General features: G+C 54.0%; 2 protein-coding genes and 1 long non-coding RNA gene across 3 annotated transcripts; all 3 read left to right on the forward strand.

The window, feature by feature from the left end:
• Window positions 1-1,384: 1,384 nt before the first annotated feature.
• On the forward strand, window positions 1,385-11,034 carry LOC131573802 (SH3 domain-binding protein 1-like). The gene is made up of 18 exons (XM_058828071.1): window positions 1,385-1,531; window positions 3,279-3,321; window positions 4,727-4,831; window positions 5,214-5,290; window positions 5,571-5,682; window positions 5,772-5,848; window positions 6,220-6,355; window positions 6,986-7,054; window positions 7,448-7,538; window positions 7,825-7,967; window positions 8,064-8,175; window positions 8,275-8,356; window positions 8,647-8,727; window positions 8,834-8,950; window positions 9,406-9,497; window positions 9,679-9,808; window positions 9,963-10,078; window positions 10,478-11,034. Exons 1-18 carry the CDS (start codon window positions 1,470-1,472, stop codon window positions 10,804-10,806), a joined length of 1,974 nt encoding a protein of 657 aa, XP_058684054.1. The 5' UTR covers window positions 1,385-1,469; the 3' UTR covers window positions 10,807-11,034.
• Window positions 11,035-12,147: 1,113 nt separating this feature from the next.
• Window positions 12,148-14,532, forward strand: LOC131573695 (chronophin-like). The gene is made up of 2 exons (XM_058827893.1): window positions 12,148-12,742; window positions 12,996-14,532. Exons 1-2 carry the CDS (start codon window positions 12,166-12,168, stop codon window positions 13,319-13,321), a joined length of 903 nt encoding a protein of 300 aa, XP_058683876.1. The 5' UTR covers window positions 12,148-12,165; the 3' UTR covers window positions 13,322-14,532.
• A 1,622-nt stretch (window positions 14,533-16,154) lies between these two features.
• On the forward strand, window positions 16,155-20,513 carry LOC131573735 (uncharacterized). The gene is made up of 3 exons (XR_009276235.1): window positions 16,155-16,265; window positions 17,539-17,703; window positions 20,380-20,513. It is a non-coding gene; the product is annotated as an uncharacterized LOC131573735 (long non-coding RNA).
• The last annotated feature ends 5,808 nt before the right edge of the window (window positions 20,514-26,321 follow it).

Genomic DNA, 26,321 nt, shown 5'->3' on the forward strand with positions numbered 1-26,321 from the left:
CAACTGCCTGTTAGGAGCACAGCCAGGACTCGATGGTCTCGATGGTGAGGGACCAGACGTGCTCTGCCACAGGTTTAGAACAGCCTGGTGTTTTGGGCAGGGAGAGAGTGGGGCTGTCACCCCATAACCGCTTGAAAACAGCTACCAGCATCACTTTGCTATGCAGTAACTGGAGACTTGACCCTTGCCAGGAAGTACAGCCTAGCAGCCCTCAAATTTTTACTCTTGCAGCTTCAGGGTGCAGATGGAGTGGCCGTTCCACCTCGTTTTCCTTTGCTGCTTGCCTCTTCTGCCCACGAGCTGACCGCTTCTCATTTTGGCTTGGTTTGCTACTTCCTTTGCCAGCCATGTAACCCAGCCAAGAGCAACCTCTTGCTCCCTTGTAGTGCAGGTGGAAAGTCCTATCTGCAAGTAGCCAGAAATAAGGTGAGATTTACATCTCACAGAGTCAGGACCAAAAGTCGTGATGGTCTGAAGTGGATGTTTCGAGAAGAAAAAAAAAAAAAAAAAAAAAAAAAAAAAGCAGAGTGCAGGCAACAGCCGAGCCTGAGAACCGGGAGTTTGCGGTCCCCGTGCAACAGCGGGTGCTGCTGCCCCTGCTCGGAGGAACTCTGCGAGCGGGGGGGAGGGACCTCCCCAGTGCACAAGGCAACAGCCCCCGGCCTCAGTTTTGTGGTGGTTCCGGAGAGTCAGCTACGGCAGGGAGGGAAAGCAGGCTGAGGGGCGCAGGGACGGTACAGGAGTAGCTTTCCTGCTTGTGCTTTGCTGCTTTTGTCACAAGAAGGGAGTGTGTCGCTGGGGAAGAAGGTGGAGCTGCAGCTGTGAGCATGGAGAGGTGCCTGAGGAGTGTTGGCAGAGTTGGGTGACCAGGTAGGGCAGGGTGTTACATCAGGTGCCCTGTGTGAGCTGCACAGCCAGCTGGCACCGGTACGGGCTGCCCCGCAGCGCAGCTGACGGTGGGCACGGGACGGAAGGGGAACCACCCCAGCTGAGACAGAAAGAGCGTGGGCCCTTCACTCGGGCTCGGCAGCGGCATGTGCTTGTCCTGCCTTGTTATGTGTATGCTGTAATAAAATTTCCCCTTTAAGGCTGGGCTGAAGTTATTTTTACTCGGGGGGTGGTGACGGGAACACAGAACGGAGCAGGAGCTCTGAACTGTTCTTACCTGATCTGCGGCATAGGGGCGGACGGAGGAGGAAGGAAGCTCAGAAAAGGAGAGGGATCGAGAGAAGGGAGGGGAAAAGAAAGCAGGCAGGGAGGGCATCCCATGGGGGGGGACTAGGGAGGGGACCAGCTGGGGAAACTGAACAAGAGGGAACGAGGAGTAAGGAGGGAGAGCTCCTTTGGGAAAAGCGAAGTGGCTCCGGGGAAAAGAAGGGCTGCAAGCATCCAATGCCAAGCATTACCGAGGGGAGCTGAGTGGGTACAGCCAGCAGAGCAGCTTTTGTGGTCTCCTCCCGACTCTCAAGATGATGAAAAGACAGTTTAATCGAATGCGCCAGCAGCTGTCCCATCCCAACATCACCATTAGGTAAGGACTTCTCCACTACCTGTACTGGAGGGAGTGGGATGTGGGTCCTGGGGTCTTGTGCTGGGGCTGGACTGATATCCCAGTGCTGGTGGCCTGGGAAAAGGGGGAGGAAACTTTAGAGCATCTTCAGCAAAAGCTGAGGGGCTTTGGGAAGGCTGTATTGGTGCTGCTCAGCAGTAAATGATCCTCAAGCCCAGTTACCTCTCCCAGGGCCCGCAGGTACTGCATTCATCAGGAAACAGGGCTTTCCCAAGCTTGGCTTTGCCAGGATGCGGGGCAGTGGGGCAATGGGGAGGGACCTTCCAGCCACATGCCCCTGGCTGTGCAATGACCAGGAAGGTGATCAGGCTGGGACAAGCCCTCCCTGCAGAATCTGGGGTGCCCCACAGGAACCAAATGGCCTGCATAGCTCTAGCCAGCCCAGCAGCATGAGCAGCCCAGAATGCCCTTTGAGGAGAGGACCAGGAGTCCTCAGACGGACCCATGGAGGACTTACAGCTTCACACAAAACCCTCTGTCCCTGTCCTACCTCTGCCATTTCCTTCTTTTTCTCCTCAGCTTTCCAAAGCTCTTCCCTTGCAAAACCCAGAACTGAAATTACAGGGCTGGGCTCTCCCTGCCCAGTCCCCTCACTCCTTTTCCTACTGCCACCTCTGCAGGTTCCCAGCACTGGGTGGCTAAGTGGGACCGAGCGTGTCCCCTGAACCACTGAGCTCCTTCAGCCTGCCCAGCAAATCAACCACAGGGAAGCAATTCCTATATGCTGGCGGCCTCTTGCTCTCCTTGCATTCCCTGGAAGGGAGCATGATGCCTGTTCCCACACCCCTTCCCTCAAGATTTCTCATCTCCATGACAGATGCACCTCCCTTTTGGTTAATGCCAGGCAAGCAAGTCTCAAGCAGCTTGTGAAGCAAGCTCTTCACCTGCTGCAGAGCCTCTCCTCTAGGGACCATGACCTCACGTGATCTTGCTTGCCTTCAACCAAACCACCCACATTTCCTGCAGCTCCACATCCTCATCCCACATTGGTTTTGGCAGGCAGTGAAAAGAGAGAAACATGAACTGAGGAAAAAGCAGCAGCAGATGGAAATCAAATTGGGTTCTTGGGACATAGCAATGGTAGCAGGCTGTGAAGCAAAGCTTCCTCTGTGGGAGGCATCGCAGAGGTTTTAGGGTCATGGTGGCTGGTTTTGAATTTGGCTTTGAGCAGAACCACAGAAAGCTGGGTTTGTGTAGGCATTTCTGGAGGGGCTGCTGTTGGTCTTGGACCCCAGTTTGACCACAAGGACACCCTTTCTCCTGCACCAGTGGCCCCAAAGAGTACCTAGGCCTGCAAAGATGTGCACCAGACTGAAACATCACTGTCCTGGATTCACCTTCAGGGTAGAGATGGGTAGTCAGGGGCAGTAAACATCCTGCTCCTGTTGTGGCCCTGCTGAGCACTCTGACTCCAAAAACACAAGTCACATCTGGACTTTTTGACTGAGGTGCACTGAACTGGAAGCCCTGTCTGATGGGGTGTCCACCAGCCAGCAAAGCTGGCTCATTTGCACGGCTCCTGCTGTTCTTGTCTTCCCAGGCTCATTCTACCCATAGCCTTGTATCTGATAGTCCAGGATATAGCCTGTGTCTCCTGCTCCCAGGAACCCAAAGAGAGGCGGGTACGATGCATTAGGACCTGCCTTCCCAAGGGAGCGTGGTGGATGCCATCCCCATTTGCTGATGGTTCCTTCTCCTTCCTCTGCAGAGCCCAAGAAGCAACTGAGCTCCTGTCAGAAGATTTGCTGCAGGTGAGGTGCGGGCTGGGCTGGCAGGCGTGTGTCTGCTTGTGCCTGGGCGTGGGAACCTGTCCCGCTGCTGCCTGCCATTCGCCCTGCCAGCATGTCCAAGTCATGGGGCTGGGATCTGCCCACGTGCCAGAGGGTGATTTCAGGACCACGGTGTTAAGGGATTGGCAGGCTCCTGCTATCAGGAAGGGCTTTCCCAGCTGCTCACAGAGGCACGAATCCTGACCATTTGTGCCCCCTTTTCACTGGACCAGATGCTCCGGGCTGTGGCAGGATGCTGGGCAGGTGTTGTGGTTTGGTGCTGGGCAAATGCCAGGCACCCACAAAAGTTGCTCACTCACCCTCCCCTGTCACAGCTGGGCAGAGGAGAGAGAAATTTAATGAAGGCTTTATGAGTTAAGGACCAGGAGAAAACATTCCAAGAGCAAAACAATCTCAACTTAGAGGTACAAAGTGAATTTATTACTAACAAAATCAGAGGAGGATAATAAGTAAAATAAGCCCTTAAAAACATCTTTTCTTCCCCCAAACCTTCCATCCTTCCCATCAACAACGCAGGGGGCAGGGCGTGGGGGTTTTGGTTAGTTCATCACCCGAGATCTTCCGCTACACAGGGAGAGGAGTCCTTCCGCTGCTCTGCTGCACTGTGGTGTCCCTCCCACAGGAGACAATTCTCTCTGAACTTCTCCAGCATGGCTCCAAATCTCACAAGCAACAGTCCTCCCAAAACTGCTGCAGCATGGATCACTCTTCCATGGGGTGCAGCCCTCCAAGTACAGGCTGGAGCAGCCTGGAAGCAGGGCTCTCTCTTCACTGTGTCTCCCACTGGATCACAGCCTCCTCCAGGCATCCACTCACTCCAGAGTGAGCACCTCCCCCACAGGCTGCTGGTGCATCTCTGTATCCCCTGTGGATCCCCATGGGCTGCAGGGCACAGCTGCTTCACCATGATCATCACCACAGCCTGCAGAGGAACCTCAGCTCTGGTTCCTGGAGCACCTCCTGCCCCTCCTTCTCCACTGACTTTGGTGTGTCCATGTGGTTTCCCTCACATGTTCTCACCTCCTCCTCTTCTTTGGCTAGAAAAAAACTGTGTTCTCACTTGGTTTTGATTTTCTTCTTAAATATGTTTTCACAGAGGCATTACCACTATCTCTAATTGGCCCAGGCTTGGCCAGCAGTAAGTCCATCTTCAGAGCCGTCAGGGATTGGCTCTGCCAGACATGGTGGAAGCTTCTGGCAGCTTCTCACAGAAGCCACCTCTGTGGCCCCCCCTGCTACCAAACACCAGCCCATGCAAAACCAACACAGCAGCCATCCTCACCCAGAGCTGGGTAGTGGAGAAATGGCCTTGAGGTGCCCACGGTTGACAAAATGGTTTCCCCAGCCCCCACTCTTCTGCCCCCAGATTGAGCAGAGGATTGAGCCGGCCAAGCGAGCAGCTCACAGTGTGTCCAAGAGGCTCCAAGCCTGCCTGCAGGGACAATGTGGCTCCGAGATGGACAAGCGAGTGGTGAGAAAAATCTTCCCACCGCAGCCTGTGCTCACCCCAGCTCTGTCCCTTGCCAGCAACCGAGATGCCAGGCCCCTGCTTTGCCTGCTTTGCTGAAGGGTGGCCCAAAGCTATGCCAAGCCCAGGTCCCATTATCAGCAGCAGCCTCCAGCATGTGCCTGGGACAAGCAGAGCGGGGGATCCCTCTCAACCATCACTAATTTGGGTTACTCCTGTGAGAGTGTCTTTGCATTGAATAACCTGCCAAAGCCCTTGTTGTCAATGTTCCTTCCCAAACCCCCATGAACCCTGACACCCATGGTGCTCTGTGGTGAGGAACACCACAGTGTGGGCAGGCACAGTGGTGTCATCACTTCTCTCTCAAATCCTTGGCTGTGTGCAGAAGAAGCTGCCTTTGATGGCTCTGTCCATGGCGATGGCTGAGAGCTTCAAGGAATTAGACACAGAGTCCAGCCTTGGGTAAGTACTGGTGGGAGAAAGTTCCAGAGTGACCCCAAAAGATGCCAGGTCCTGGTAGTGACACTGTTTGGCTCAGGGGCTGCCATGGCTCAAACCATGTCCCCAGGGCAAACACTGGTGTTGCACTGGGAGAAGGGACAGCCAGCACCTTCAGCCTCCCATTGCAGAGTAGGGCCAGGGGCTGGCTCAGGGTCCCATGTGGGTACAGGTACAATGTGGATGTCAGGTCAGAGAAGGGCATGGCTCCAGCCTGCAATAATTTCACCTCTGTCCCACGCAGGAAAGCCCTGGAGATGGGGTGCTGCATACAGAGCTCACTGGCCAAAATTGTCGCTGAGTTTGAGATTGCCCTGGAGCACTATGTCCTGCAGCCACTCAACAAGCTCAGTGAGGTAGTCCTGGCTGCTCTACTGACTCCACTCTCCAATCTCACCACTCCTTTCTGTGTCCCCAGGCCTCACTCTGTCCCTCTCTCCCTCAGGAGGAGCTCCCCACCATCCTGAAGCGCAAGAAGACCCTCCAGAAGTTGATTTCTGACTGGAACACAATCAAGAGCCGGTATGGGGCACACTGCAGCTCTGGGGGGACCAGGACATACAGAGCACAGCCCCCAGACAGGTTGGGGGAGAGAGGAAGATAATTGCCTTGGGGAGTCAATTTCCTCTTCAGGAGGACCCAGCTAGCTCCTCTCTGTAGATGCATCTTGCTCTGGGCTCAGATGCTGATTCCCTAGCACCAGAGAGGGCAGTTCTGCTGCTAAAGGCAGCAAAGTGTCCCAGTGCTGCTTGGTACACTGAGATCACCTCATTCCAACTCCTGCCAGTGGTAGCCCTTGCCATGCCAGATTTCTCTGGAAGTCTGCACACTTGTTCTTCCCAGCAATCCTGGCACTGAGACCATAAATATACCTCTTTTGTGCCTCCCCAAAGGCTGAACCAAGCTGCCAAGAGTTCCAGTAACAGCACTGGAGCTGGTGCTGGCCCAGGGGCATCCTCTGCTGCCAACAAACTGGAGATCTTAAAGGAAGAAGAGGAGGAGGTGAAGAGGAAGGTGGAGCAGTGCAAGGTGAGATGGTCCCTTGCTCTCCTCTATGGATCAGCTCCAGGGCTGCAGACCTGCTCCCCTCCACCAGTCTTTTCCTAGGTGACCCCACACTGAGATGGATTGCAGCCAGAGAGCATGTCCTGCCCTCTGAAAGCAAATGGGCCCCTCAAGCAGGAATAGGGAGATGGCCCAAGCCCTGGGAAGAAAAAGAGTAAAGGAGTTCAAAGCACAAGCTGCTGCAGAGAGGAGGCTCCAGGGGCTAAATCAGGGAGCATATGGGATCCCCTCAGGCTGGGAAACAGCTGAGCTAAGATCTGTTGTGTGTGGCAGAGAAGTTTCACATCAGCTTTCTCCACTTCTGCCCTATTTCTCTGAAAAGCCCAGCACCTCGTCTGGCAGAGCTCGTGATCTCACTGGAGCTGAAGGTGCAGAGACCTTTCGTTCCTGAGACACTTGTGCCAGGACCTTGATCATGGGGCAGGTTACTGCCACTACCCAAACTAATGGAAGCAAGGAGGAAGCCCCATTGCACCCAGAGACCCTGTCTAGACCACTCACAGACCAGATGAAAGGGCTTCATGAAAGTGTCTCCTCTTCCTTGGGTGCAGGGAAGGGATGGAAGATTGCTCTTCTTTGTGTCTCCCTTCCCAGGATGAGTACATGGCTGACCTCTACCACTTCTCCACCAAAGAGGACATCTATGCCAGCTACTTCATCAAAGTAAGTCCTCTGTCTCACTTCTCCCCAGTGTGTGAACATAGACTGAAACATGTCTGAGCCCAGCCTTGTCCCCATCCACCCCAAGTGACCCCAAGCAGGGCAGGGGACACATCAAGGCATCAGCAGGTGCCTATAGGTGGCCTTGCTCCAGACACTGCAGGTGAATGCCACCACTAACACCAAGTGCAAACAAGCAGCTTGTCCTGATGATAGCCCTCTCCAATTTGCCCTCTACCCCTTACTACAGACACAGTCCCAGGGACCCCAGGTGGGCTCCCCTTGCAGCTCCCTCTTTGCCCTGTCCTCATATGGGTGCCATGTCCTGGGAACGGGCACCTCTCTGAGAAAGGCTGGTGCTAACTGAATGCTGTTTGCCTGTCCCCTGTCTGGCAGCTATTGGAAATCCAATCCCAGTACCACCGGCAGTCACTGGAATCTCTGGACTCAGCTCTTGCAGAGCTGAGGGAAAGCCACAGACAGACAGGTACTCCATGCAGCCTGGCAAGGACTGCAGCTGAGCCTGGGGGATACAAGTGTGGCCAGCAAAGCTGGAAAAGGCTCATTTTCCGTCCCTACACCTGCTGCTGCCTACCATGCTGGGCTGGTAGGTTGGGGACTGCAGCTTGACATGGGCTGGGGATGCTGCCTGTCCTGCCTCTGCCTCTGCCTGTAGCCAGCCAAGTTCAGCTTGGAGCAGGATGTTGCCATGGCCAAATGCTGGATGGTCCCAGTGTCCCCCATCCCTCTTGACATTTTCCTCCCTCTACCAGAGCCTTCCTTCACGACAGACACCCCAGTGGCGGGGTACTATGGAGTGTCCCTAGAGACACACCTCAAGAGCTTAGGCCGGGAGATTGCGCTTCCCATCGAAGCCTGTGTCATGATGCTGTTGGCTTCTGGCATGAAGGAGGAGGTAGAGAGTGCTCCAGACCCCCTCATCACTTTCTCCCCCCAGATGCACTCCTCCCAAACTCAAAATGCATCCCTTCCCTCTTCATCCCATCCCCAGGGGCTCTTCCGGCTGGCAGCGGGTGCCTCAGTGCTGAGGAAGCTGAAGAACAGCTTGGCCAGCGGCTCCAATGCCCTGGAGGAGTTTTACTCCGACCCCCATGCTGTGGCTGGTGAGTGCCAACAAGGCAGGGTGGGGGGACATGATCAGGCAGTCCCAGCCATCCATCCCTCAGCTGCCATCAGCTCCACTGCTCCCCCTCTCCTCCCAGGTGCACTGAAATCCTACCTGCGGGAGCTGCCCCAGCCTTTGATGACCTTCGAACTCTATGACGAATGGGTCAAAGTGGCCAGGTGGGTCCAGGCACTGGGGAGGAAATCACTGGCAGGTCTCAAAAAGCCCCCAGTCAACCCCCTCCATCCTTCCTGGCACTTGGAGCAGGGGTGCTCTGTCTCATTTGGGGAGATATGAGCACAGTGCCTCTGTGGATGCCTGCCTTCACTGCCCAGTAAAGCTGGACATTTCCATCTCCAGGGCTATGGCCTGCACAGGGCAGTCAACACTGGCCTTTGTCCTTGTCCACTGTGTCCCTCTCTGCCACAAGGAACAGGCTGAGCTATCTGTTCTTCCTTCTGTCTTACAGCTTAAAGGACACTGACAGCCGCGTACAGAGCCTGAGAGACACCTGCAGCCGCCTGCCCCAGGACAGCTACAACAATCTGAGGTGTTTTGTCTGAACAAGGCTTCTTCAGCCCCAAGCAATCACCGGGGTAGCCATTCCCTCCTCAAATCCCTACCTCCTAAACCCTTACCCTCTTTTCACCCCACAGGTATCTGATCAAGTTTTTAGCCAAGCTGGCTGAACACCAGGAAGTGAATAAAATGACCCCCAGCAACATTGCCATTGTGCTGGGCCCAAACCTGCTGTGGTCACAGCAGAGCACAGGGTAAGGTCTGGTTTGAAGGGGTGGGAGGCATCTCCCTAGCCCCAGCTGGGGTGCCTTGGAGGCAAATGCCATGGCAAAGGCTGATCCAGCAGCCTTCAGACTGGTCTAGAACACTTAGAAATCTTCCATCCTCAAGTCCTGTCCCTTGTTCTCATGCTCCCCAGGTTTCACGTCCCCTCACCAAGCACATGTCCTCTTAGCTACTCTGCAAAGTAGTAGAGGAAGGGGCTGAAACCCAAAATATGTTTTGTGACATGGATGGCTTTCAACACCACTGGCCTCCAACATCAAACCAGGGTTCCCAGGACATGGAAAATGGCCCATCACGCACACTGCCATGGCCCTTGGCTGGGCTGCCTTCCCTTCAGACCCTGACCCCTGCAGAGTGAACACAAAAACCCATTTAGAGTTAATTCCCCCAAACCCTTCTTCTGATGCCTCTCCCTGTCTCTCAGAGATCCCATGCAACTGGACTTGGCCTCAGTCTCCTCCATCCAGGCTGTGGTAGAAGCCCTCATCCAGAATGTGGACACTCTCTTCCCTGGAGGTAAGGCCAGGGCATCACTTGGTGGGCTGCAGCAGAAACTGACAGGGAGAGGAAGGGAAAGGAACATTTTTCCATCTCCAGGAGGGGAGAAGTGGGAGACTGCTCTGGCTCCCTGCTGTGGGATCATTGCTCTGGGTGGCAAGTGCTTCCTCACAGGATCTCCTCCTTTTTCTTCACCCAGAGTTAGATTTCAATGTCTCAGGCATGTTCATGCCACCCACCAACACCGGACTTTGCAAGGCTGCCCCAGTGGAAGAGCCAACTCCTGCGACCCCTCCAGCCAGCACCCCCACCCTTTTGGATGGAGAGGCGTAAGTCTGATGGGAGCTAGAGGCTCTGGCTGTCCCAGCTCTCCCTGTGTCCTCCCTCCCTCCCACCCCACGTCAGGGCTGTACCCTCACAGGTGCCTCACAGCCAGGATCACCATGCCCAACCAAAGCCTGACTTGCCCTGTTCTCTGTGCAGCACCTCCAGGGACCCTGAGGCCAAGTCCCAGCCGGCATCCCCAGCACTGCCCAGGTCACCTCCTGAAGCTGCAGGGCCACCAGCTCTGACGATGACTGACACCACCACCCACAAAGGTTAGGGTGCCCCTGATGCCTGGGAAATTACACCCCCCAGTGCCACCTCCTGTGGTTGTCATCATCCTGCTGTTCTCCATGCAAGTGGGCACGGGGGATGTCCTTGTCACCAAGTAAGGGGAAAGGCCTCTGACTGGGGCAGCATGGCTAGGATCCAGCCAAGATGGGACCGTGGGATGGTGGGACACAGTATGTCCTCCAGTGCTGGGTTGAACACCTCCGGTAAAAAAGTGTCAAAGCTCATGGCCCTGTGTGAAAGGAAGAGGGAAAAGCCCCCCAGAAAAGCTGGTGTGCACTTGTGTCTTCAGGACAGGAGTTGGGCAAGGGGCAATTTGTCCAACCCCCCGTCTGCAGCCCCCTCTGCTCTTTGAAGAGATCCCAGCCCAGCTTTCTTTTCAGGCAAACGCCCAGCTCCGGCCCGACCCACAATGCCACCACCGCCTGTGACGCAGCCTCGGAGCACAGCTCCTGCCCAGGCAGCCAGCCCCAAAGCCCTGCCACGTCGGATGCCCAGCCGAGCCCCCTGCATCCCACCGCCGCTCCCTCCACAGCCAGCACCCCGCCACAGCCGAGATGCCCCACCATCCCCCAAGCCTTCCACTGGTGAGGCTGACACAGTGGCTGCCATGGACTGTGTGCCAGGAACCACAGAGGAGGGGCAGCCACTGCCAGCAGGAGGAAGCCCCCTGCCCACATCGGCCCCAGAAGGACAGCCCACAGAGAACTGAACAGGGTGAAGGGTATGGGGGAATCACAGGTCAGGGAGATTGGATCCAGCACCACTCTGGGACCCAGCAGGTGCTGTGGAAATGCAGGCCTCAGGGACAGCATCTCTTAGTCCTCCTCCTCCTTGTTCCCTTGGCTCACACCACCTGGCACGCTTTGCTTACCTTCTCTCGCTCTCCTGTCTCCACCTCCCCACACCACCACGTCCCTGCTGGAGCCCAGCCACCAGTGAGGGCCCAGCCACTGCTTGCAACTCTTGGGCCATTGTGGGCAGCTTGGCCCCATGGGGGCATCTGTGGATGCTCAGCCATGATCCCAGTCCCATTTTCCCTTAAAATGCATTGCCTCAGGAACACACAGATGGATATATATAAATACAGATACATATATATATATAGGTAGATATATAGATATAGATACATACAGATATATAGATATATATATATACAGATATATATATAGATATAGCTATTTGGAGTGCATGATCTATTAGGAGTGGCTGAGGGAGCTCAGTTGTTTGGTCTGTAGAAAAGGAGGCTCAGGAGTGACCTGATCACTCCCTACAACTCCCTGAAAGGAGGGTGCAGCCAGGTGGAGACCGACCTCTTCTCCCAGGTAACAGGCAGACAGTCTTAAGCTGCACCAGGGGAGGTTTAGGTGGGACAGTCGGAGGAATTTTTTCACAGAAAGTGATTAGACATTGGAGTGGGCTGCCCATGGAGGTGGTGGGGCCACCGTCCCTGGAGGTGTTTAAGGAAAGACTGGATGTGGCACTTACTGCCATGGTCTGGTTGACATGGTGGTGTTCGGTCTCAGGCTGGACTCGGTGATGTTAGAAGGCTTTTCCAGCCTGAGTGGTTCTGTGATATTTTGCCAATATTTAAGAAGCTGGTGTCAAAGTCGCAGGCCGGTGTGAGCAGGGCACACTTGGCAGTCTGAAGTGCTGGAGGTGCAGCCCGGGGGGAGGAAAGGAGGCGGCAGCGCGGCCGGCGCCCACAGCCGGCTGGAACGCGGGACCGGGCCGTAATGGCGCCCGCGCTGCCACAGGCCGCGCCGGCCGGCAGGGGGCGCTGCGCGGCTGCGCGGGCACGGCGGGGGGCGCGGGCCGGGCACGGTGGTTCCAGCCAATGGGCAGCGCGCCTGGGCCTGTTCCCGCCCCCTCCCCGCCGCGCTCCCTCTGGGGGCCGGCCCTCGCCCTGGCCCTACCCCTGGGAGCGTCAGAGTCTCCCATTGGTGGCGGCGGGGAGGCGGGGGGCGGTGATTGGTTGCGCGGCGGGGCGGGGCGCGGCGGGGGGCGGCGATTGGCTGCCCGGCGGGGCGGGGCGGGGCGGTCGGCGGGCTGCGGCGGCGGCGGCGGCAGCATGGCGAGCTGCCGGCGGCTGAGCGGCGCGGGGCTGCGGGAGGTGCTGGGCCCGGCGCAGGGGCTGCTCTTCGACTGCGACGGCGTCCTGTGGGCGGGCGAGCGCGCCGTGCCCGGCGCCCCCGAGCTGCTGGAGCGGCTGCGGCGCAGCGGCAAGGCCGCCCTTTTCGTCAGCAATAACAGCCGCCGCTCGGTGGCCGAGCTGGAGCGGCGCTTCAGCCGTCTCGGCTTCCGCGGCGTGCGCGCCGAGCACGTCTTCAGCTCCGCGCTCTGCTCCGCTCTCTTCCTCCGCCAGCGCCTCCTCGGCGGCGGCGGGAACGGGAGCGGGCCCGGCCGCGTCTTCGTGCTGGGCGGCGAGGGGCTGCGCGGCGAGGTGCGCGACGCCGGGCTGCGCCTGGCGGGCGAGGGCGAGCCGGCGCCCGGCGAGCCGGTGCGCGCCGTCCTGGTGGGCTACGACGACCAGTTCACCTTCGCCAAGCTGGCGCAGGCCTGCGGCTACCTGCGCGACCCGCAGTGCCTGCTGGTGGCCACCGACCCCGACCCCTGGCACCCGCTCAGCGACGGCCAGCGCACCCCCGGTGAGCCCGCGCCCCGTCCCGCGCCGCCCCGGGGGGAAGGGGCTGGTGGCGGGGGTGGCCTCGGGTGGGGTTCGCTGTCCCAGGTGCGGGCGAGGCGGCTCCCTGAGCGGCAGGACGAGCAGGGATGCCCTGGCACGTCCCTGCCGGCTCCCGAAGCGGTGCTGCCAGCATCCCGCTTGCCTGTCCGGTGGCGGGACCCGGGGTGCTGAGCTTCCCGCGGCTACTTCTGTTCCTCCTCCTTCCCTCCCTGCAGGGACTGGCAGCCTCACAGCCGCGGTGGAAACGGCTTCGGGCCGCAAGGCGCTGGTGGTGGGGAAGCCCAACACGTACATGTTTGATTGCATCGTGGAGCGTTTCGGTGTCGACCCGTCCCGCACCCTCATGGTGGGAGACCGTCTGGAGACAGACATCCTCTTCGGCAAGAACTGCGGCCTTGCCACCATTCTCACCCTGACAGGCGTTTCCCGCCTGGAAGAGGCGCAGGCCTACATGGCCAGCGACAGCGCTGCTGCCAAGGATCTGGTGCCCAATTACTATGTGGACAGTATTGCAGACTTGATACCAGGCCTGGATGAGTAACAGTTTGTACATGTGAGGGCAGAGGGGTCAGGTTCCCCATCCCAGATCTCCATCTGTTCCCATTTCTCTCTCACTGCCCTATGCCCTCAATTCCTGGTTTCTTCACATGCCAACATCCTTCTTCGGGGGCAAAATGGGAAGGGGATTGGCAGGAGGGGACAGGTTTCAAGTTGTCTCTGCTGAGAGCTATCCAGGATGGACAGAATCCTTGTCTCCCTTATTGCCAGCTGCCATCATCTTTGGGAGAGAGCTGGAGGATTTGAGGCTGGGTGGGGGGGTCAAATCAGTGTCTGTGTGGCCTCTCCCCCTGCAGAGGTTCAGGACTGGCTGTTTTAGTATTATTTTCCCCTTGGATAACCAGTGGTGGCCTTTTACTGCTGTCCTTCAACTTGTAACTATTCTGAGCTGCAACCCTGCAGTCCTTGTGGTAACCCCCTCCTTGCCAGGGGATTGGCTGGCATTGTCACCCACCTGGTGTCTATCAGTGCCAGGGCATGTGGAAGGAGTGTGCCAGAGCTCTGGAATCATGAATGAGAGCATCTCTGCCTCCCACAAGTGAAAGAGAGCATTGCCTCATCTCTCTCCTGTTCCTTAGAGATGTTTCCCCCACTATCGCCCTGCCCTGACCCAGTTAATAACTGTGCCAGTGTCCATCTGAAGGACGGAAGAGACTGGTTTGAGGATCTTTCTCCTGTGCCAAACAGACAAGCTGTGACTGCGCACAGTGGGTCTGCAGTTGTACCTTGTTTTCAAGCACCCTTTCTGAAGGGGCTTGTGAAGGACAGAGGGCTCCTAGACCATGACAACACAGCACTAATGAACTGTATGACTCTCCCTGGTTGCCCCTTCTCAGTTGGATTTTGTCATAGTACAGTGAGAGAAAAGTGCTGATGGGGGTCTGTGCTCCAGCTGCTGGTGTGCAGGTGAGATGGTGATGGTGTTGTCACTGCTGTGAATGTGTCACAGTCCTCAAAACCATTCCTTGCTGCTTTGTCTTTCTACGTTTTTTTTTTTTAATTTCTTGATCTAATTTATCAAAATTATTTATTGTTCAAATATTGTATTATTTGTATAAATTATGCTGACTGGTTGCACCAAGGGGACAGAAGGCAGTGCCTTTGGGCATCCCTTACTGTCCAAGTCCCATGTTGATGTTCTTACACTCACTGTGTCTCTGTATATAATAAAGTGTGAGCATAGGCTGGAAATTACCTCTTTTTTTTTCACTCATCCTGGTCCCACCAGGATGGAACTGCCCTAGGTATCTTTGAGCCCTCACAGGTGAGGACATGGCAGGACCTTTCCTCACTCAAGGGGGTGCTGCTGGGTAGACAAGACAGCTGGGTAGTTTGGTGGATAGTGTCTTTGAGCTGCCCTTTGCTCAGAACCGGGGTGGAGGTGGCTGTGGTGTGGGGCGTGGGGTCCAGCTGGGTCACTTGGAGCAGTGGGCAATGCAAGCCCTGCCAGCTGCCTTTGCGTTCCACAGCACAGGGGATTCATTGCTGGGGAGCTGTGACCTCTTGTGCTGCACCTGAAGGCTGCCCTCTGCTAGCCAGGTGCACCCCCATGATCTGTGTGGCCCTGCTGGGGTAGGGGTGAGGTGCCATCTCTGTTATGTGCATAGAGCTTGCAGGGGGCTGAGAATTACCCAGGTGAGGTTTTACCGTAACCCTTCTTGACTATGCTATGCTTTAAGGGACAGGGAGGTGGCTGACACTGTACCCCTGGGGTGACCTTAACCAGACTATAGCTTGCCATGTCCTGGGTTTGTCTGCAGTCCCAGCCCAGAGGGAGAAAACAGATTGGGTAAAAAAAGTTGGAAGTGACTCAAATGTACTTTTTCTCCATTCCTCATACAGGAGCCAATCCTCCCTTTTGTCTGTCAGACCCCTTTAACTGCTGTTGATGGCAACCAAGCATCACATCTCCCGCTTGAGAGATCAGCATTTAACGTTCAATAACTGCTCTATGTAAGGTAGTGTGGTGTCAGCTCACATGAGAGAACTGGATGCAACTTATTGTCCCTAGGATAGTTCCAGGTACCGAGTGCCTTTTCCTTCTTTGTTTTTTTTGTGTCCAAAACAACCTAGGAAACAGCCTTCCAAAATAAAAGAAGATCCAAATGGTTTTCTGAAGACTGCCTGTCATCTTAATCGGTCCCCTTTGTATATGCCTGTTTCTCTCTTTTGTCTGTCCCACATCCAATTAGGCCACCAGAGGACTGCTAGTCCCTTAATGAGTACTTGACCAACACTTGCATTAGATTAAATAAAAACACTTGCATTAGATAGAACTAAGTAGAAAAAGTTTGAGACCTCATGTGTCTGCTAACTTGGGTTACCAATCTAGAGATACCCAGACCCTTGTTTATTTTTCAGAGCTCTCAGTTCTTGTATCAGGCTGAAATTTGAAGCGCTGCTGTTGTGACTTTGGGGCCGCAGCTGGAAATGCTCAGTACAGCTGCAAATTTCTCAGGCTGAGTTGGTTACGTGTGGGTGTACAGAGGAGTTCTGTGCAGTGAGAACATCCCCAGGACGTGCCCCCTTTTTTCTAGGGTGCTTTGAGGGTGAACACTTGTCTGCTCTGTTCTTTCCAGTTCTCCCAGACAGCAGATGGGATGCTGGAGGCTGTAGTCTCCCAGGATGGCACACTGGAAATGAAACAGGAAATCCAGTAGCTGGTCAGAGTGTTGCAGCCTGAGTTTGGGCCCTCTCCAAAGATACTTTGGAGTTTGACCTTTGGATTCCAAATGGTGAGCCTGCAGAGTAGGTTTTTTCCATGTGACTGCTGCTGAAAACAGAGCTCAGCAGAGGTGATGGCTGATCCCTGTCTTGTGGCCATGTAGCTTCTTTTCATCTGGTGAAAAGATGAGGGCTTTGCTATGAAGCAGAGCTGGACTTGGAGCAGAAGGGTTTATCAGCTCTTCCCTTGGTTCATCATGTAGGTGAGGACATTAGGCAGGGGTGACTTTTGTCCTGTAAACATCAGTGGAGCTGCTCCTGCTCTGAGCAGGGATGGAGCAGCACTGTAGGGGTCCATCAGGTCTGCCAGGCTTTGGTTTTGTGTGGCTTCCCCCTGCTGCGGTCACTCCAGCATGTAATGAATGTGCATGTGAGCAGATCTTGTTAGGAAACTAGACTGAGAGTACCCCTGGGGGTGATGAGCTCCCTATCCAAGCCTGTCAGACACCCATTTAGCTGCTGACAATATGGGGTCTGTGATCCTCATGGGGTTCAGGCTTTGGTTCCCTCTGGAATAGGTCTGGTAGGGCTGCAGATAACATCTGCTGTTGAAACTGAAAAAAGCAATGGTTCGTGCCTAAGTCAGCTGATTTCTTCTTGTCTAACACAGCATTTCTTCTTGGGTTGAGTGTTTAGGGAAGCAGTGCAGTTGCCAGGGAGGACAGGGCTATGAAGTGTAGAGCTGTGGCAGCACACAGGAGGGTGGAGCAGATGGGAAGCCCCACTTGGTGTAGTGTAGGAAAAGGTATTTATTTTCTCATCCTCAGAAAATTGCATTGCCTTTTCCTGCCGTGCAACAGAGACAACACCCAGACAGGTGGCAGTCGTTCCATTACACCAGCAAACTCCTATCCATAAGTGCAGTTACTGTGGCAACCGCTGGCTGGATGATGTCAGCTGCAACCTGCTGAGCATTGCCTGCTCTGGGCAAGGCTTCAGACCCTTAGTTATCTTCGTGCCCTTTCTCTGGACTCTCTCCAGTATGTCTCTGACTCTCTTGTACTAAGGAGCCCAGAACTGGATATACCTGTGCTGGATCCCAGGTCCTTTTCTGTCATGCTGCTTTCCAGTTGGGTGGTCCGCTATATTTACTGGCCCCTGGGGTTATTGTTTCCCAGGTGAAGGACTTTGCACTTCTCCTCATTGAATTTCTTGAGGTTCCTGCCATCCCATTTTCCCAGCCTATCAAGGTCACTCTGGATGGGTCCACAACCCTCTGGTGTATCAGCTGCTCCTCCCGCTTTTGTCCACCAGCAAACTTGCTGAGGGTACACTCTACTGATGTTTCATCTTAGAGTTCATTAATGAAGATGCTAAACAGAATACCCAGTACTGACCCCTGGAGGACACCCCTAATTGCAAGCCTCTAGCTAGACTTTATGCCACTGATCAGCATTCCTTGGGCCCAGCTGTTCACAGTTTCCTGTGCACTTCACTGTTACCTCAGCCAGCCCATACTTCCATTATCTTCTCTAGGGGAATTCTGTGGGAGGCAATGCCAAAGGCCTTACTGAAGTCAGGGAATATGTCCACTGCTTTCCTCTGATCAAGCAAGCCAGCCATTTATCATGGGAGATTGTCAAGTTGGTCAAGTGACTGACGCTTCAGGAAGACAACAAATGGGCCCAAAGACATGAATCGGTGAGTAGATGCCTTTAACATGAGGAACTAGAGATAATCCTGGCTGGGAAGTTGTTAATGTTCAGCCACATGACATGGTAATAGAACCAGGAGAATTTGGAAGGTGTTGAGACTGGCAGGACGGAGGAGGTTTTCTTTGCATGGGAAAGTGCCTCCAGAGCCAAGAAAGGATCATGATCCTAGGAACTCGCTCGATACTTGCCTGACCTGATGTGAGAGTCCCCCTCTGCCAAGGCAGGCAGCTCTGGCGCCACCCTGTCCTGCAGCAGCTGGAGCAGGGAGGAGGAGAAGGTGATGAGCAGCAGCCTGTTACTGCCTGCCCTGGTGAACCAACCAGCATTTACTCTTCCTCCAGCAGCAGTGTGTGTACAGTCCCTCCTCTGCAGCATAGCTTCCCTCTCCTCATTCTTCACTCAAGGCATTGTCCCCTCCACAACATAGCATGGGTTTTCAGGCTCCCCTTTGCCATGTCTCTATCATAAGCCATTTTTTTTCCTTCCTTACTGCTGCCTCATTTGCTCTCTGGACTCTGACCCCAGAAAACTCATCTGGCAGCCCAGGAGAATTACGTGGCTATGCACATCCAGAAACTGTTGCTGTTGTTGGACTCTGCCTTGGAATTGTGTGTGGATAATGTATTGGAAGTGCTCCTAGCAGACAGGCTGTTTTGGTGTTCCTTATACTCCCTGGGAAACGCTGAACTCTAGGGCAGTTAAAAACTGTTCAGTCTTCCACCAGCTTTCAGAGTTATACTGGTCTTTGTAGCTTCAGTATGCCACTGCAGCAAAGCACTGTCAGCTCTGTAAGCCTTCAGCATGGAGACAAGAGAGATGTGATACCAGAAACATTCCCAGATCACAGGGCAGCTGCCTGTGACGATCCAGGTTGTTCTACCCTGTGATTTAGCCTGCTGGATGTGCAGCTCCAGCATCTAGCAGTTTCCAGTCTGTATAGGATATTGCTGAGCACTGAGATGCTCTCTTCATGTGTTGTGGGTGAGAGAAACCTTGTCCTTTAAATGGACACAGTTGTCCATCAAGTCGCTCAAAAGTCCTGTGCCAGCCTTTCTGCCCTTGCTGAACTTCTAGCCTAGCTTCCACATAAGCTGGACAGAAAGTGGTACCTGGGTAAAATTTATGGCAGGAACTGCTTCCTTACTTGACCTGTTTCAAGCAAAATGAAACAACTCAGATCTCTGTTTCTGTTCCTGCCAGGTACACTCTGCTGTCATACTACAGCTGCCTATGTTCATCTTAGGTAGTTTATCCCTGCAGCATAGCAGCCAGAGTAAACTGAGTCTTTGTGGGCTGTAGATTAGAGATTTCCCATGTGCTGGGACAACATGGTCATAGCCCTGGGCAAGGCTTCCTTCATGAAAGAGAGCTGTTCCTGACTTGGTGTCCTTCTCTGGACTGATGTTTGGAGGCTTTTGATTCAGCTGGGTTTGGGCAGAGCCTGAGCGTGGCACAGAGCAGTGGCAGTCCCTACTTGTGCACTTGCCAGGGTTGGGGGTAGACATGTGAAGAATGGCAGTACACTGCTGCTCAGCACTCAAGTACAGCTAGAAGATCATGTGCCTGCCACAGTCTTGGTTACCTGGACAATGACACAGCTCATGAGGCAGGGTGGCCATACTCCTCCAGTGGAGAGTGTAGGCTGTGTTTAGGTTGTTCTATGATGCTCGCTACCTTGCAATTCATCACAGTCTCATTAGCTGCCTTCCCAAAATTTCAGGGCTGAAAAGACATATGTCACTGAGCAGTCTTATGCTGTATTTGATTCCTATTTGGCCATAAGCAACTCTGAATGCCCTTGAGCCAATATTGCTGGAAATCTGCCTGTTGGTTCAGGTGTTTGAGCTGCTTTCTTGTCAGTAATGTGTTGGGGGCAGCCTGGTATTTAAGGATTCTCAGAAGAGCTGCCTACAGTAGTAGTCTTCCTCTTGGTCACTTGTCACTTGCTGACAACACAGCAGCAGTAGAACGGTCCTTCTAGAGGAGCATATCTGATCCTCAGGTCAGCCCAGGGATTGGGGTGGCTGGTCACAGCAAGCAGCACATGGTCCTGGTTGGCACACCCTTTGAGTCACGGGATCTGAGACCCCACAGTACTGCTTGCTGATGCAATTCAAATCTCTGTCATTACTGCTTTGGGTGTGTTATAAGTTTTTCCAGGACAGCATGTCCAGCAATTGGACACAAGAAGCATCAGGAAAACCTGTCTGATTCCTGTAGTGACTTAGAAAGAGGTGCATCTACCTGGAAAGGGAGTATGTGAATTACCCCGGGACTTTTACTGGCAGCATGCCTCCAAACTCAGAACATGGAGGAATCCTGTCTAATACCCATAATTCCTCCTCTTTTCCTGGCAATGCTCTGCAATGCAGAGAAGTAAGACACCTGCAAAGGATCATCCCTATATGCTCCTTTTCTCTTGAACTTGGATCCTATGCTAGTTGCAAAAAGTAAATCAGACAACCCTGGTTGTCTAGGGATCTCACCCTCCCATCCCCTGGACTATTGTTCTTTTGGCTGGAAATAAATCTAGAAGTAGGAGGCTCCTGTATTGTGTTCCCATTGTGCTGGCTGGAGTTAATTGATACCAGATTTTTCTTTAATTTCATAATATTTACATGAAATACTCTCTTTCCTTTTACCTTTCTGTTATCACTACCAGGGACTCCACTGCCTGACTGTTCCTTGTATAACGGTGTGACTTGTGCATCCCTGCCACCATCCAACCCACTCAGACCAGCTGTTACCCTGTCCTTTGGCACACAGCTGGGTGATACCTAGGGAACTCAGTGTTGGGCATGGTAAGAGACAAAAATACATCTGATTAGAAGGAAATGCAGCTGAAATTGCTTTCCAGCAAAACCTCGCTTTCACTGTTGCCTGAGCTTACTGTCTGTCTGTCTGTCTCAGTAGGGTGAAAGGAGTGGGAGGTTCCACATCAGAGTTCCTCCATAGATCTGTAAACCCAACGCAAGCTGGTGCTGCAAAAACCACAGTTATTCTCACATCAGTCTAATGCTCAGCAACAGGAATGCTTTCACGACAAGAAAGGAGGTTTGCCAGGCAGGGGTGAACAGCTGAAGGTTGAGGAGCAGAATGGGATGGTGTAGGGTGTCATCCCAGCCGATATGAGCAAGCTCACAGAAATACAGGTTGATAAATGGCAGCTGGTTGAGGAAAGAGTGTGAAATCCTGTCCCTTTGCAAAGCTTTCATTCCTCTGAGTTGTTCAACAAGACCCCTTCCCAGGAGATGAAAAGCTGGATTTATACCCACAGACAATTTTGGCTGTACTTCGGGTGTCAGCTTCTTTTACTAGACATTGTTCACACTGCAGAGCCCTAACTACTGCTGGCTCCCTGGGTGCAGCCAGCCACCCTGCAGCTGCAGCTCCCTGCTCCAGAGCTGTTTCTCATCACAGCTCATTCTTACTTCAGCCCACAGCTCCAGTCAGCAGCGGCTTGGTCACGCAAGCGTCTCTGCTCATGAGAGCTTGGTTGCTGGCAAGCACAAGGCTGTGTCCTGGAGAGCAAATGGCACACAATGTGGCCAACAACCCTGCTGTCTGCATCCAAGTCACAGATCTCTTTTGTGCATGCTAAATCAGCTCCTTCTGTGCTGGGCATATTCTGTCTTACTTCCAGGGGAACATGCCCTCCACCAGTGCTCTATAGTTTAATTGGTATAGATGTACACTTTCAGTTTGCACATTATCCTCCCTTCAAAAGCTGACTTATGCAGTACTCTTCATCCACTCCTGATGAATGCCAGGTACCCTGCTTGCTGCTTTACTTGTTGCTCCATCAGCTGCATCACCACAAGGGTCTCATCTTCTATTTTTCACAACCATAGCACATTGGTTTTACCTTTCCAAGTCAAAGTGAAAAAGGATGTAATCTGTTCAGGCACTGCTGAAAACCCCTTAGCAGTTTCAGGTACTTAAATCTCTGTGAAAGGAGCAGGATGAGAGAACCATCCACAGCCATCTGCAATCCCTTCTGAGGGGTACAGCAATCCCCAATGCTTGTGCAGTGCCCATTTCCAGACTCACATGGAGGGCAGTTATTCATCCAGTGGGTGAGCAGCCAGATTTCACAGAATGGAGCCCCTTCTCCTCCGCAGCTACGTGGGGCTGGCCATGCAGGGAGAAGGACAGCACCTGGGACTGTGGTTGCAAGATGCTGGGAAGCTGCACGAATGCAAACTTGATGATGTAATGGCAGCCTTCATCCCAGCTCATTCACTGGTGCCCGCAGGTTTGCCCTCGAGGGGCAATGCTTTAACAGGAGGAGGCCGCAGACACTCAGCCAGGGCAGGGCAGCTGCCACACCACTGAGGTTGCCACCACAGCATGCCCAGCTATCCCAGCTCTGGGAGAGCCGGGGCTGTGGTCACGAGTCTCACAGGCACAGCCAGCAGTGAAGCTGGGCTTGGCACCCTGGTGCAATGCAGAGAGGGAGCTCATTGCACTTCCTTGGGCAGAGCTGAAACCTGCCAGCTGGGCAAAGGCTTGCTGGGGATCTGGGGCCTGTTGGTGCTTGTCCTGGCTGCAGATGGAGGAGGACAGGGACCTGGTCCACCTGCAGCCAGGGTGGTGTTGAGATGCCACCAGCAGTGAGAGCCAGGGGAGCCACCTGTGCAAGCTGTGGGTGAGAGGCAGGCTTCTGTCCAAGCATCCAGTTTCTCTGTGATAACAGCCGGTGTGCCAGCACTCTGCAAAACATACAGTCAAAATTGTTTTGGTGGGTTATGGGAGGGATCCAGAGATGTATGGTAATCCCCCAGGGAGGAGGTGCCTTGAGAAGTCTCAGGATCCCTGTTCTTATCCCAAAACCCTGCTTGCTCACTGGCCATCCTCTCTCCCCCTGACCAGGCCAGCTCTGACTCTCTCTTGTGCTACATGCTTCAGCCTGCATTGCCATCAACACTGCTTGTGCAGCTGAGATCTGATCCGTGGTGTGACAGTGCTGGATGATTCTCTTTAGCAGATATCATGCTGTTTCTGGAATCATGCACACGCAACCCAGGCAACTGAACAACATTGCATTGAAAAGGAAAGTAGGAAACAAAAGCAGCGCATTTCATGTTTCAGCCTCTTGGAGGGACCAAAGGGCATACTGTCTTTAGAAATAATACAAAAGGCTAAAAGAGATGTATAAGCTCAGCTGTGAAACATAATACATGTCCTGCTTTCTGGCTTCTCCTGGGATTCATCCCTCCCTGCCCACTGCAGGTACCCATACCCTGGCACCGTTCTGGGGCTCTGCGTGGCTGGGCTGAGCCTTCCTTAGGCACCTGGCACAGAGGGAGGCCCTGCAAATGTATAGAGGTAATTCTGCCTTTGGCAGACCTGTGCCAGGCCAAAAAACCCCAAAGGATGCAAAATTTTCTGAACCATGTGTGAGTCTCCCCTGAAAAAGGGAGAGCACATACCCAGCAAACTAGGCCATCCCACCTCCAGCAGCTCTCAGCCCCTGCCTAGACAGTGCTTGTGGCACACAATTTGCCAAGAGCCTGCCTTTCTCAGAAAGTGCCCAGCCACCCCATGGAGAGTATCACTCCAAGCCAACAGTTACCCTCCTGCCTGAAAGAGGGATGGTCAGCTCACAGTATGGCCAAACATATTCCCACTTCTGTATGGAAATAGCAGCCCAGAGCCCAGCATCCCAGTTTCACTGAGAGGTAAAACCATCAGCCTCCCAAGTGAGCTAAGTTGCAGCCATATGCTAGGCACGGCCTAACCTTTCTGCAGAGGGAAAGCAAATTTTACAAAGGGGAAGTGGCAACTTGATGAGGAGCTGGTCAGCATCCAGGGTCAATCCTTGAGAGAGTTTCCCAGACAGCAGCAGCACACCAGCTTTGGTCAGTCATGCTCTTCACTCACATTGCATGCTTTCAAGAGGTTGAGCCCAACATCTCTGAGGCTGACCTGAACAAACCTCAGCAGCCCTGTGATCCCCAAGAATGGGTATGTATGTGGAGGGACTGGGTTTTCTCTGTCAGGGCTGCTCTGAGCAGAGCCAGGGATAAGGAGGAGATGGGAATGCAGCAGCAGCAGAGTTCCTGCATGAACCCCATCTCCTGCCCAGCCCATGAGACACATCACAAGGATGTTCAGTCTACACATGAATGGTTCAGTCTACACAGAGCTTGTAGCCAGGCTCAGCAGTGGGTGTTTTGGCCAGAGAGATTTCCGGAAGTGCCAGGTGCTGCCTGTGGTTTCTCTGCTGTGTGTGGGGTCTGTGCAGGTCTGATGGAAGGAGAAAAATGGATAGTGATGAAGCAATGGTGAGCTTGAAGGAAGGCCAACTGAGACACCCTGAGAAACGAAGCAAGTAATAAAATCCCAGAGAAAAACAGCACTCCGCACCCAGCCGGGCCCTCTCCTGAAGCTGCCAAAAAGGCATCCTTGGCTCAGAGGTAAGCAGTCATAAAATGCAGGGAGAGACTTCCCAGGGAGGGAAGGTTTTACCTGTTGAGCAAGTTCATGGGTACCCTCGCCCACCAGCAGAGAGTGATGAGCACGAAGGGCAGTCATCCCACTGCAGCACTGCAGGAGAGGGGGAAACAGGGCTCTGTTTCTCCTGTGGCACCCAAGAAAGAGACAGGCTGGGTCATTCTGAGAGGAGACCAGGCCCTAGGGAAGGTGGGGTGGGAGCCTGTGCCAAGTGGGTGGGTTGCCAGCTAGGGAAGACTGAGTGCCTTGGCTGATTTTGACAGGCTGATTGTATTTTTGACCACCCTCCTCAGACCCAAACCTTCATGGCTGGAGAAGCGGTTCTGTCTACTCGTAGGGCTGTCCCTCAGCAGCCTGGCCCCACCAGACCTGATGGGTCCTTCTCCCAGCCGCTGCTCTCCCTCCATGGCTCATCCCTGCTCATGGGCACAGGTCCTCATGGACTCGCTCAGCAGGTAAAACATCCCCTGCCCACAAAGCTGAGCTTGCACCCCCAGGGCAGATGAATAAAGCACCACGTGGGGCAAGGCCCTGTTCTGCTCTCTGCTGTTTCTCCTTCCCTTTCCCCCAAATAAACAGAACACCACAAAGAGAGACAAATGCCTTTGTTTTCCAGGGAAGGACTGTCAGAATGGCATGTCCCCCTGCATCTTGTTAGGGGTTAGATAAGTCCGCAGGAGCCATGGGGAGCTCTGTCACACAGCACAAGTCCTTGCTGACAGTACTATTGTTAAGAAGGGGTGCATTTTGGGAGGGCCAGGGCTTTTGCCCCCTGCTTGTTTCTCTCCAAGAAAGTCACAGCTCATGCCTGCTCGCCCAGGGAGATTTCCCTCCCCAACAGCTCTTATCCTGAACAGACAGCAGCTTGGCATTCATCAAGGGGGTGAATGGGGCTGGCCTCTGTTTCTGGACCTCTCCGTGTGCCCCTGGGCTGGCAGGCATTTCATGGGGTGGCAGAACTGAGCTCTAAAGAGCTTGCCTTCTTTTGGGGCTGCCCAGCACCAAGTTCACAGTGCTCCAACCCAACTTCTGCACCCAGCAGTGTCCCTTGGATTGCTCCTGCCAGGACCAATCTCCCTCTGCTCCCAGCAGAGCCAGTGAAGCAATAGCAGGATGCTCACTCTGCCTGGTATGGGGGACGCCTTGCCCAGAGTTTGGCTTAGGGCTAGGTCTTGCAAAGGTCCTGTCCCACTTGGGGCAAGGTCACACAGTAGCAGACCCTGCAGAGACAGAGCTTTCGCTATAAGGTTACCTCCTTATCATGGGCTTGACCTGGGGACTACTCTCATCTCCCATCTTCCCTTTGAATGGGAGGAGGTGGATTATACTACAAACTGAACCTGCCTGACTAAATATAGCCAGTGCAGAGACCAGGAGAGCCTCCCTGTTTTTCCTCTGTTTGCTTTGATGGGAATGGAAATAATGAATCCCAGCTGTTGCCTGCTTCTGGAGCAAATGCCTAAGGGCCAGGAGGCCAGTACGTCTCAGATGTCCATGGTTTTTGAAGATAATCCACCCTGTACAAGGAAACTTTTAGATGGTGCAGTGGCCCTTGGCTTCATGGTGTATCTGGTGAACCTGCTGCGGGCTGAACAGACAGCGTGGACATGCCTCATAGACCAGGTGCCTATGGGGAAGGGAGGGTATATCCAAAAATACCTGGCTGGCTGATGGACTTTCCCTTGCCTTCTATCCTGAGTGAGAAGAGCAGGCTTCGTGCTCATGTGAGCAGCACTTGCCACCAAAGCACTGGCGTATGGATGCTGCAAGTGAACGTCCATCCCTCTCCTCCCAGCTTCCCGCTGTGATGAGGTGAATCAGAAGTTGATATTACATCTCATCAACCCCTTGCTCAATCTGTGATCCTACTCTCTACCAAAACATCTGTCAACCAGCAGCCCACGGGCTAAATATGCTTCATAAAATCCTTAAAACTGTCCCACAGAAAAGCTCCCCACCTAAGCACATGGCCAGGCAGCTGGTTGGCATGTCAAGATTTACGCCTCCAGCAAAAGTCAGGAGTTTGTCAGTGCTCAGCCTCCATGTCCATCACAAGAGCAAGACTACAATCCTGTAGAACAAAGCCATGTTATTCATCTTGGCACTAAGTGCATCAACATGCTTCCTGCCCATCTCACAAGTCACCCA

This window comes from Poecile atricapillus, chromosome Z, assembly GCF_030490865.1.
Source record: "Poecile atricapillus isolate bPoeAtr1 chromosome Z, bPoeAtr1.hap1, whole genome shotgun sequence".
Classification (NCBI taxonomy): Eukaryota; Metazoa; Chordata; class Aves; order Passeriformes; family Paridae; genus Poecile; species Poecile atricapillus.

Excerpts from the sequence above, each read along its gene's own strand:
- LOC131573802 (XM_058828071.1), top strand. The coding sequence starts at position 1,470 with ATGATGAAAAGACAGTTTAATCGAATGCGCCAGCAGCTGTCCCATCCC. Across the intron at positions 1,532-3,278 it reads CATCCCAACATCACCATTAG|AGCCCAAGAAGCAACTGAGC; the intron begins GTAAGGACTTCT and ends CTTCCTCTGCAG. Across the intron at positions 7,539-7,824 it reads GGAAAGCCACAGACAGACAG|AGCCTTCCTTCACGACAGAC; the intron begins GTACTCCATGCA and ends TCCCTCTACCAG.
- LOC131573695 (XM_058827893.1), top strand. The coding sequence starts at position 12,166 with ATGGCGAGCTGCCGGCGGCTGAGCGGCGCGGGGCTGCGGGAGGTGCTG. Across the intron at positions 12,743-12,995 it reads CGACGGCCAGCGCACCCCCG|GGACTGGCAGCCTCACAGCC; the intron begins GTGAGCCCGCGC and ends CCCTCCCTGCAG.